The following is a 12,375-nucleotide window of genomic DNA, read 5'->3' as shown; positions in this document are numbered from 1 at the left end:
TTCATAATATTAGTAAAGTAAAAAGTAAAAGTCTTAAAGCGTATGGCATTTACTGTACTTAAGTATGAAAATATAAAATAGATATAAAATGTGACTCTAGCCTTTTCCTATTTTATTACACCCTGTGTTGCATCTCTTCTCTTCTCTTCTATTCTTCTATTTAGTTGTAACGAGTAACAAAGAGAGTTAGGGGAAATGTAGTGATGTACAAATACACACTTTATTTAGGCAATGTAGTGGAGTATACGTTGCTAGAAATATAAATAACAAAGTAAAGTACAGATACGTAAATTGTGTACTTAAGTACAGTTACATTACAACACTGTGAGAGAGCAAATTATCTTATTGGGAATAAATCTGCCTCCACTGGTCTAAAACATTCTATTATGTTTGTCTAAATTGCAATAGAGCAATAAATGGCCATAAATATGATATGTTGCAGTCAATCTGGAGCAGAGGGTAAATGAGGAGGAGGAGGAGGAGGGGCAGCAGCAGCAGCAGGCTGGACATACGTCACACCTGCTGTTATATATGCTGAAGGGAAGGACTGCTGCTTTACACACGTACTGTAAACTGTGTGTCCACCACTGCTGGAGGAGAAGATGGCGGCTGTACTCGGTACTTCCATGGTAACTCTGGTCGGAGTCAGCGTCTTCATCGCTGCGCTGACCTACATCACTTACAAGTTGATCGGCGGTTACCTGAACAAGTGGTTTATGCTGAAATCTGTGCCTGAGTTGGAGGGAACTTATCCCCTCATTGGAAACGCGCTACAGTTGAAAACCAGTTCTGGGGGTAAGAAGGCAAACGTATAGCAAACATGGTATAGACCAGCACAGGGGGCTTTCTCACGCATTTATTTTATTTTCCCTCCCACAGACCAATATAACGGATGGGACATGGCATAATTTAAGTAAATACTGCATATCTGTGTCTTTGTGTCTTTGTTTTTTTTAGATTTCTTCCGTCAAATTGAAGAGATAACCCGTATGTTCTATGACGCACCGCTCTTTAAGCTTTGGATTGGACCGGTGCCATTTCTGATTCTGTTTCATGCTGAAACTGTTGAGGTATGGAAACAGGAGTGTTGTTTACATACACCATGCGCTTGCACACGTCACCGTATGCCCGCATGTCGTATTTTTGTGAAAATTAAGTGTCTAATAAGGGAAAAAAAAAAGTCTATAGGTTCGGTCCAGTTCAGCGGAACCAGACAAGATGGCGATTCGCAGAAAGGGGCGAAAACAACAGCCAAAAAATAATAATAAAAAAATTTAAATAATTAAAAAACATGAAAACTTTTTCCAGACGTTATCATTATATCTAACGTTAGATTTAACTGCTGAGTAACCGCCTGTGCTGTGTTTTATATAAAGTTATATAAAGTTCGTGCTGGACGGAACCGGATGACGTAATTACTTTCATTAAGTAGTAACAAGTAGTCAAAACACAAACAGAACCTCGCTGTAATCTTAGTAAGGTACACAACGAACTACACCAACATAATAATAATAATAATAATAATAATAATATATATATTGCTTAACAAATTATACATAGTGCTGAACAAATGTATTTATGACACCTGTCATATAAACAAATGTAGAAATCTTTCAAAAACAAACAGAATTCACCTTTTACACCCAAATTTGAGCCAGTTCACTGGGTTTCTTCTCTTAATCAAATCATAACATTCAACCAATAAAACATTTTTTTTCTGTTCAGGAATGCAAGTAAATAACTATATTAATCAAGAAATAATAATTATTATATGAATATATAAATATTATAACTATTATATATAATAACTATTTTTTATCAAACAGTACATTTGAAAATTAGTAATTATATTTTAGCATTAAGGGCTTGTACATACTGGTGTATTAACCATTACAGAAACATAAAGACATTTTTTTTACAACTCAACTACAATGTTTGGGCATTGTTATGCACATTTTTATGCCGTGGGTCAAAGACAACATTTTATACACAATTTGAAAAATAAATTGATGAAAGACTTGTACCTGGTCAGAGAGGAAAAGTGCAGGATGGACCCTCTGAGTATGTTTAAGTTTATGAGGACACAGAGATAGTTTAAGTGCAATAGAGAAAATTAAAGAATTCAATGTGCAACATGTTTGTTTCACACATTAACAGTTTACTGTGATTATACTACAGCTCTTTCTGTGGAAAATGGTGTATTGATTTTTTTTATTGACTATGATATTCAATAACCTACCTCTCATGCAGTGCAGTGTCACAATCATGGTCTTCCCTTCATAGCACAGCAATTAATTCATTGATTAATAACAAATAAATATGTTCTATATTGATTTTCTTTTTTTTTAATATTATTTTTTATCAAGGACGCATGAAGCTGAGGGGTGAAACAAATTTACCCCTGAACAGAAACGAAATTAAAACTATTTAATTTCATCAACTCTGGGATGCATTTAATCTGATTTCAGTCATGAAAACATATCTGCGGTGATTTAACTACTACAACGGTATAATAACAAGAGTTTTATACCTTGTTTTATAAATCTTCTTGTTTATGACATTTACCTTTACAAACTGTCTTTTAGACACTTCTGAACAACTCCATTCACATGGACAAAGCCTATGCATACAACTTCCTCCACCCTTGGCTTGGAACTGGACTTCTCACTAGGTATATATCGATAGTTCTCTGCAGGTTAATAACAATATCAGGTTCATAGTTATGTACAAATGCACACTAGAATACATGAGTATTCAGAATGGTATTAGTGTAGGAGCATTAAAACCATCGCATCATTTCTACCATGGAGAGGAAGGTTACGTATATTCTCTAACCCTTTTCCCCTTTTAACCAGCACTGGGGCTAAGTGGCGTCAGCGGCGGAAGATGTTGACACCCACCTTCCACTTCTCCATCCTGACAGACTTCATGGAGGTGATGAACGAGCAGGCGGATGTGCTGTTGGAGAAGCTGGAGAAAAAGGCCGGGAAAGGAAAATTCAACTGCTTCAGCGACGTCACTCTCTGTGCTCTGGACATCATCTGTGGTAAGCATACGGACGGATGAGATTGTGTGTGAAAGTATTTCTAAAGAAAGCACACGTAACACTTTCAGATTCATACCTTTTTTTCAGAAACTGCCATGGGAAAGAAAATTAATGCTCAGAATGACACTGAATCGACCTATGTTGAATCTGTGTACAAGTGAGTTTTCCAATTGGTTTTCTCAATTTTAAATCAGCACAAAAATTTGTTATAAAATGATTGATTTTTCTCTTAAAATTGGATATTTCTTTGTCCTCAGAATGAGTGACATTGTCTCCCGCCGACAGAGGAAACCTTGGTTTTGGCCTGACGCCCTGTACAAAATCTTTGGTGATGGTCGGGCTCATGACAAGAATCTGAAGGTTCTACACGAGTTCACATACAGCGTGAGAACAATTTGAAAATCAGCGCATATTCAGTGTGTTTATTACACAGGAATGATCCAAGACAACTTTGGAATGTCACTTCTTCTCAGGTCATCCGTGAAAGAGCAGCGGAGCTTTCCTCTCAAGAATCAGACGCTGACCAGGGCAAGAAGAAAAGACAGGCATTTCTGGACATGCTCTTGAAGACGACAGATGAGAATGGCAATAAGATGAGCCACCAGGACATTCAAGAGGAAGTTGACACCTTTATGTTTGAGGTTAGTAGTCACAAATTAAACTCAATAAATAAATGAGTGAGTGAGTAATTAATTACAGCTACTCAAATCTCAGTTTTTGAACCTCACATCAGAAATAAAAATAGTTCTGCACTTTATAATCTGAAGAACTGAAGTCTGATTGTTTCAGTAAACACTATCTTTTTTCTTTTTTTTAATCAAGTCTGATAATTCTCGTAAGAAAAACTTTAATCTCTACTACACTGAAAGGATTATTTCGCTTAATATTTTTTAAAATTTTGTTTATTAAATTATTAATACTTTTTAGCGTACCTCAGAATTGCTTCTTACCTCATGAAACCTCTGGTTTTATTTTCATCACTGCTTTTTTATTACTGTTCAAAGCAAACTGAAGACCTACTTTCAGTCTGGCTTTAAATCTAATTTCAATAATTTTACATCTGTTTATTTAACCATGAATGGTTTACCTGTTAGCATATATTTATTTGTCTCCTTTTTCTGTCACCCCTTTGGTGTTAATTTGCTTTGGTTCTTTTGCTATTATTTTTTGTATGAAAAATACTAATCAAGTCTGACTGACTGATTAATTAACTGATTTAACGGTGATTCACTTAGAAGCTTAAGAACCAAACACAGTAAATCCCTCAACAGTTGATGGAACCCAAAGCAGAGGCAAAAACACAGTTGTGTTATGATCACCTGGATGCATTCATTGTTTGTATTATTGTTTTCAATGCAGCTGATATTTTTTGTATTCTAACTTTCATTTTCCCAGGGTCATGATACAACAGCCGCAGCTATGAACTGGGCCCTTCATCTGATCGGCTCTCACCCTGAGGTGCACAGCAAAGTCAACGAAGAACTTCAGGAAGTGTTCGGTAACAGTAACATCGTAACGTCTCCCGTAACCTCACACCTTACTACTTCCATGACATCATTTGTTTTCCTGCCTGGAGGCCCTTTATCTCATCTTTGTTCCGGCTCATTTGTCCTTTACATGTAGAAGGGGAGCTTATACAGGGATAATAGCTGTGCAAACCTTGAGAGTAATTGAATTACGACCACTCCTGTGTGGATTTACAATGCATTTTTCCCCTGTGATTTATGTAAGTTACATGGTCCCGTAGCAATAACATATATTATATCTGTACCGGAGCATCTATATTTGTCCTGAAGCATGAAAACATTCATATTTTCATATTTTAATCCACTATTTATCAAAGTACCTCTGTATATAATGTTTTTTATTCCCTGAATGACTAGAGAACCTTTCTGAGAACCTTATCCTAACACTGGTACAAAGTGGTACTAAGCACTTGGCATCTTCCAGTCCAGTGTTCAGGGGCGTTTCTTGCACGATTGACCAACATAAACCTTTCTATCTTTTCTTTCTGATGCACATATACTGTACATTCAGCCAAGTTGCAAGCATATCCAACCTTTATAGGGATTGTGGGGATGGCGCCGTGGTTTATTTGTTTGTACGGCCCAAACTCACACATATATGTGACTAATAAACAAAGAGCAATGCTTTTGAACCTTGCCTCTGGCACTGCGGTGAAAGTTCCAAGAGTCGATTTGGGCATGCTGTCGGTGCACTTGTGCCATCCTTGTAGATCATTAAAACAAAGTCCTTGAACTTCCATCACATCAGTTGCTTAAAAAACAAATATATGGGATGGGCTGTGTTATTTAACTCTTATCTAGAGCGGGAGGGTGGGAAGCAAGTGGGTGAACGTTCAATAGCAGGAAAGTGGAGCGCAAAAGTATCAACAGGACACAATCTCGTCTGTTTATCTGTGCCGAAAGGGCTTGACGGTGTTTTCCTCTCTCATGTGCCAAGGTTCATCTGACCGGCACGCAAACACAGAAGATCTAAAGAAGCTCAAATACCTGGACTGTGTGATCAAGGAGGCGCTGCGATTGTTTCCCTCTGTGCCTTTCTTTGCCCGCAGCATCTGTGAGGACTGCCATATCAGTGAGTATGAGTATAAGGAAGAGCTCTTGAGTGCTGAGTGGGAAGCCTGACCTCCTTTGTTATTGTCACAAAACATTTATTTTATGCCCTTATCACAGCCAACTCTTCGGATTATGGTTCTATCATAAAAAAAAGATCTATTTTAAGATTTTAAGATCTATCATAAAACAAATAAAATGGTACTTTGAATGAATATACCATATATTAGATAAATAAAAGGTACTCATAAAGACAAAAAACCCCAAAACAATGGAATAACCAGGGAATTAAATGACAAAAGCAAGAATACAAGCTTTGATGGTGTTTACTCAGGTTTTGATCAGTGTTATTTTTTTACACCAAATAATCAATTTAATTCAAGTTTTTCATTCTACAAGATCCCCCCACGATATTTAATAGAATAATTACTTTGAGACGTGTTTTAATGGCGGATAAAGAATCATGGCTTGCCTGATAAAATACTGTTTAAAACCAGGTTGTAAATTTAAACGGTCATATTTTACTCTATATACAGGAAGGAACCGATTTGAAAAATATTCAGCTAATAATCTTAATTTTAAAAAGAGAGGTGCAAGAGTCAAATTAACACTGCCTCACTGCTACACTGTCCTGACTTCATCGTTAATGTGCTCAGTATCGTCTGTGCGATAGACCCATTCGTCCAAAAGACCCATTCACTTGGTAACCACAATGTTATTTTAAAAATCAGTGTTTAGCTATAATGGTAAAAAATGGAACTTCATAAAAATTTCTTTTTAAATCGGTTGTGTGTTTTTATCTGTAGAGGGTTTCAAGATTCCCAAAGGTGCCAACGCAATCATCGTCACGTACGCTCTTCACCGCGACCCGAGATACTACCCCGAACCCGAGGAGTTCAGACCTGACCGCTTTCTACCCGACAACTGTGTGGGAAGGCCGCCTTATGCTTACATCCCCTTCTCTGCCGGACTCCGCAACTGTATCGGTAAGAAGAGAAGAGTCTTATTTTCTGGATGTGTTTTGATCCATAATTACCGTCCGTTTGTCACATTTATTACCTTATGACCGCGTGCTCTGCTCCTCAGGCCAGCGTTTCGCGCAGATGGAAGAGAAGGTGGTTCTGTCATCCATTCTGCGTAAGTTCAATGTTGAAGCTTGTCAGAAACGAGAGGAGCTGCAGCCGATTGGAGAACTCATCCTCCGACCAGAGAAAGGCATCTGGATCAAACTGGAAAGGAAAGCGACGTCATAAAAACACTGCTCACAAATGCCTTAGCTCTCAGTATATGATCCTTAATGGCCTTTATTAATTCACTATAATCTTCATGTCTTGTTTTTTTTACAATTATAAAATACTGATCTTTCTACATTCTTATTGTGTATCTTTGTATTAAAAAAGACTTTCCTATGCCCTAAAAATATTTGAATACAAACAAGATCATAATGACTTGTTATGATTTCATCTTATTAATGCTAACAATAAAAATGGAATTACTAACCTAAAAGATTTTGCTGAGTGATATTTAATCCGTTTTGGGATATAAATTGGGTCATTTTAAATCACATTACTGATAATTAACTCGATAGAAATGAGATCAATGATGCTCGTGCATTAGAAACTTTTCATTGCTTTCCATTTTCTAGGTCACAGCTTTTGTAATGAGAAGAAGTGCCCGACATTTAACAATTCTACCCATTTATAAAGACTTTTACTCTTTCAGAGCTGCAAACCTAGACGAACAACGTTGACACAAGAATGATTAGAAATGTTTTAATAGATTAGGAAAACATGCTTGAAAAGCACCTGCAAACACCTGAACAAAGATAAGTATGAATGTCAATTTTCATTTACATTTAGTTCTTTTCTTTGATTCCATACATCTTTAAATAATTGTTTATAGTTTTTTTTATGAGTCGTCTTACTGTAAATCAGTTTTACATTCCTACATGAGTCATTGTGTCTTCTAAGGACACAGTGTTTCTCATAACAAGCCTTGCTCGACTGAGCTCATCATGTGCACAGTTTACATGTCCACTCGTGTGCGTGGGATTTCTCTGCATACTCTGGCCTCCCTGGGGCAGATTGGGGTTAGATTAACTCTAAATAAGCCATAGGTGTGAACATCTGCCCAGTGACAGACTGGTGATGTATCCATGGTGCACAGCAACTCTCACTCAATGACAGATCTGTACCATTTTGTCCTAGGCAGGAAGTTAATATATACTTGGTTTGTTTATTGCTCAAGAGCAGCTGTTACTTCACTTGGCAGCACAAGATTTCCTTTCGAGTCACAGTTTATTACCCTCGAGCGCTTTGAGGTGCTAGTAATTCAAAAAATGTCAACGAGACAAAAGAAAAACAAACATCTGATGCAATGATTTTGGGACTGTAGTATCAATAAAGACCCTAAAACATTCCATCCTTTATTTACCATAATACAAGAGGAATGCAATCTTAGAGTAGAGGTCTCAAACTCGCGGCCTGTGGTTCACTTGTAGACCCCCAACCAATTTCATGCGGCCCTCCACTTAATATCAAGTAAGAATTTGTTATTTCTGCCTGTTTTCTTTAATTTACAGACTCATGTTGCATCACAAGTGCACTTATTTATTGTGAATATGTTTGTTCCATATCAACACAGACACTTTTATTTTGAAATTCTATCAACTATCGAAAAAAAAAACAATTTTGAGACATATTGGTGGATTGTTGTGATCTAAGTTTCAGCTTACAGCTGGACTTTTTTTTCCCACTTCACTGGCCCCTCCTAAACCAGACAGGACGCTGAGTGGCCCCCAGGTCATTTGAGTTTGAGGCCCCTGTACTACATGTTCCATGTGTAGTGAACGGGCCTCAGCAAGATTACTTTTAATATACTGAAAATGCATAATAAAGTGGCTTTCAAAGAGACATTAGTACTCAAGCAACACGACCACTCAACAAACCTGTAACTATTATAAGAAAAAAATTCAGGCTCATGATCGTGGCAAACAAACACTACCTATGTGATTCACATCAAGGTCAGAGGGATCCGTAATCACAGCATGAAACAGTTACAAATGACCCCATCCATAATGTCACAGGGTGATTTAGCTGGAATTCCTGCAAGGGTCATTGCCTAAAGTGACATAACTGGTGATGTATTGCCTGCTCTTTTCCCAGTGCTATCATCCGAATTATTGAACACATCTCTCTGATCAATGACTGGATAGAAGTGAGGAGCCAAATCTTCAAATGACGCATTTGGAATTCATTAGGGTCAGAGTGCACAAGGTGTGCACTTGGTGATTTTAAAAAAACAACACATTGATCACATCAGGACTTTAACGTAAGCAAGACAGCCATCTTGGGTTGTTTGGTAATTTCGCACCAATGGTATTTGATGTATATATATATACATATACACACACATATATGTATGTATATATATATATATATGTATATATATATATATATATATATATATATATATATATATATATATATATATATATATACACATATATATATACATACATACATATATGTATAAATATATATATATACACATATATATATACATACATACATATATGTATAAATATATATATATACACATACATACGTAAATAAATACATATATAGATACATAAATACATCAGTTCATACATCAGTTTATCATATATGTATGTATATATATATATAAAATATGAAAATACATACATATATATATATATATAACATATACATACAGTACATATGTATGAAATACGGTGTTGTTATTGTACTGCTTTAAGGGTATCCCCAGCACACACATGAAACACCAGAAGACAACACTAAGAACAACATGAAATCACACTTTTAAGAATGAACTGAGACACACTGTCCTTGGGGCGTTGTGATGAAATTAAGTGAAACCCCTGAGAAGAAGAAAAATAAAAAACAACATCATAGATTCAAATTGGTTGAATATCATGAATTAAAATACCCTGTGGTGGTTTAATGATGCCACCGTAATAATATATGACAATTGATCAGTTGCCCTGCTTTTGAATAGAGTGTAGTTCAAACCAATGTCCAGAGAGCGGCAGTAGTGTATGTGTTTCTGAATAAAGTGTTCCAGGTATTACTCATGTTGTGGGGACTGTTTACACAGTCACGTTATGGGGAAAGTTGCAAGTCCCCATAATGTGAATTATTACATTTTACATGATGTGTTGAAAAGGATAAGGTTAAGATTAGTCCAGTCTTCAAGAAATGAATGCAAGTCAATGTAATGTCCTGGAAAGTCATGGAAACCAGGCTCTCTCTCTCTCTGTACGTGTGTGTGTGTGTGTGTGTTGTACAGCGAGTGTATTTGTGTGTGTGTGTGTGCAACCAAGGGGCAACTGACATGGTGGCCCTGCAGCTTCATGACTGTTAGTGTGAGTGACAGCTGTGTCCAGCATGTGTACAGTTCAAAGCTTGTGGGTTTTTGGGATTTTTTTTTGAATGTGTTGCGACGCTTGAATGATTGAACGACACATGATTAGAGTGCAATGTTCCTTTAAAGAAAATGAGCACACGGCTGCTGTGTTAAGACCACGATGGCTCGGATCCAGGCCATTTGCGACTGACACAGAAATGATTCTGTAATTCACATGAGAAAAGACTTGTTTATGTACATAATAGATGAGCAAACTACTAAAGAGCTGCAAATCTACTGAACCACTCCTAAAACGTCTCAGATAATGTTGAGACAAACATAAAACAAGTGGGCATACAGTTTACTAAATGAAGTATCAGAAAGTTTAGACTGTAGTTATATCATATAATTAGTTATAATAATGTATAATTTTCTCACAACATATGACTCACTCTAAAATACATTTAACTAGACAATAAAGCTGATTAAGGGTATGTGTCTTTGGCAAAGACCTTCTTAAACATCTTTGAATAATATGAAATACATAAATGAGCCATTGTAAGATGTTTTTTTTTCATTTTGATGACCATTAGCACAGCGTTTCAAGTTTCTCTACGTCTCATATACACTGTGTTTATTCCGTAGTGTGTTGCTGAAATTATGCATTAACCCACCACAGGATTAGTCCTGTTTGAATGCATTTTGAGTAAAAACTAAGGAAATTAATGAGCCTTTTCAAAATAGAAAAATAGACACAATGAGCACAAATACCCTCAGTGTTTCCTCAGGGTGCTTGTGCACAAGATTTGGGGAAGTGCACCTTTGAAGTAGCTTGAAGTAACTTGATGTCAAGGTGTTTCCCTGTATGGTATGCTGTCTACTTGTTTATTTAATGATTTATTTCTCCCGTTTGCAGGAGATGTCCATTTTTATACACAGTGAATGAAGTGAACATTAACTGAAGTGCCTGCATGGAAAAGTGAAGATATAGACTTAAGACTCTATGGGGATTAGGTAAATTGGACACTCTAAATTGACCGTAGCTGTGAGTGTGAGAGTGGATGGTTATTTGTCTCTATGTGTCCCTGTGATGGACTGGCGACATGTCCAGGGCAAACCCCGCCTTTCATACTATGTCATCTGAGATTGGCACCAGCGCCCCCCTGTGACCGTCATGTGGACGATAAAGTGGTAGAAAATGGATGGATGGATTATTGACGACATTTTCTTGGAAAAGTGACCTACTGATATACCATAGAGTGAAGCTGCCTCAGGACACTAGTGGAAAGTGTAGTGAAGAAGGTGTAAAATTTCTACATCCCTTAAGGACATCACTGGGCCACAGAGTACAGAGACCCGTGTTGAGGAGGATAGGATGTGACAGTATCCCTGGATCTGACTGAGCATCATGCTGGATCTTCATGACACTGCTATCTCTATTGGTTCCTTCAGTCCCTCTCCCACACAGAAGCGCTCATGGTTAAGTCACCCACTCATTTACAGCCCAACTCCCTTTTACTCTCCCTTCCCCATCAGCCTATTTTCACATCTAATGAATGCCCCCATTATAACAAAACCCAGATCAGGATTGTGCCTCGCAGTATAGAAGGAGACAGGGAGATGGAGAAAGAGAGGAACTAAAAGAGAGTGGGATGAGAGAAGGTAAAAGCAAGTGAGGTGTCAGGCAGAGTGAAAGTGGGAGAGCAGAAGTCTTAAAGAAAGACAAAGCACAAGAAGGTGAGGATCAGTGAGAGGCAATGATATCACAGAACAGATAATCTGCCTTCCACAACTGTTAGCTGAGGATATTACAGCCACAGCAAAGGAGGGCTATCTCTGGGTTACAATAAATCCATCTGCTTGCCATCTTTACTGTTCCCATAGAAACATGTGAGCCAGTTAGCCAACAACTTTGAGGTGGACACGCGTGCACTGCCAGAGGCACCGAGGCCACACATTCTTCACTTCCTTTGAAGTACACAAATACCAAATCTCACAGCAAAATTCTTTGAAATGTAGGTCATGGCTCCAATTTTACTACATCGAGGTAAGCATTAAAAAGTAGACATGGCTCGAGATATCAGTGCTCAAGTTCAAAATTTCATTTAATTATAAATCAGAGAAGTTCCTGGACAAACTTCCTGTTTCAATTTTAAGTAGCTGTGGGTAAAAACAAAGGCATTGGATGGAGAAGGAAATGACAAAGTTGATAGAAAAGAGAACAGATAATTGAATTCAAATTCCTTGGAGGCTATGTGTAAATATCCTTGTGCAAGAAAGCTGATTCATAAACAGTAGTTGACTGTATACTTTCTAAGAATTAAAACTATTTAAAGCTGCAAGTCCGGCCTAAAGATGTGAAGATGT

The 12,375-nt window shown here is 37.2% G+C and overlaps 1 protein-coding gene across 1 annotated transcript; it reads left to right on the top strand.

Annotated features, from left to right (window-relative positions):
- The first annotated feature begins 548 nt into the window (after window positions 1–548).
- Window positions 549–8,041, top strand: LOC122771630 (cytochrome P450 4V2-like). The gene is made up of 11 exons (XM_044029301.1): window positions 549–795; window positions 958–1,070; window positions 2,586–2,671; window positions 2,856–3,046; window positions 3,134–3,203; window positions 3,304–3,430; window positions 3,520–3,687; window positions 4,442–4,544; window positions 5,510–5,644; window positions 6,429–6,608; window positions 6,709–8,041. Exons 1-11 carry the CDS (start codon window positions 603–605, stop codon window positions 6,873–6,875), a joined length of 1,533 nt encoding a protein of 510 aa, XP_043885236.1. The 5' UTR covers window positions 549–602; the 3' UTR covers window positions 6,876–8,041.
- The last annotated feature ends 4,334 nt before the right edge of the window (window positions 8,042–12,375 follow it).

This window comes from Solea senegalensis, linkage group LG6 (assembly GCF_019176455.1).
Source record: "Solea senegalensis isolate Sse05_10M linkage group LG6, IFAPA_SoseM_1, whole genome shotgun sequence".
In the NCBI taxonomy this organism is placed as follows: domain Eukaryota; kingdom Metazoa; phylum Chordata; class Actinopteri; order Pleuronectiformes; family Soleidae; genus Solea; species Solea senegalensis.
The sequence above is the reverse complement of the archived record's forward strand: the minus strand, read 5'-3'. Positions and strand labels throughout refer to the sequence as shown.

Bases quoted from the DNA above. Each gene is read 5' to 3' on its own strand.
- LOC122771630 (XM_044029301.1), top strand. From the start codon at position 603: ATGGCGGCTGTACTCGGTACTTCCATGGTAACTCTGGTCGGAGTCAGC. The intron at 1,071-2,585 runs GTATGGAAACAG...ACTGTCTTTTAG, and splicing joins TTCATGCTGAAACTGTTGAG to ACACTTCTGAACAACTCCAT. The intron at 3,688-4,441 runs GTTAGTAGTCAC...TCATTTTCCCAG, and splicing joins TTGACACCTTTATGTTTGAG to GGTCATGATACAACAGCCGC.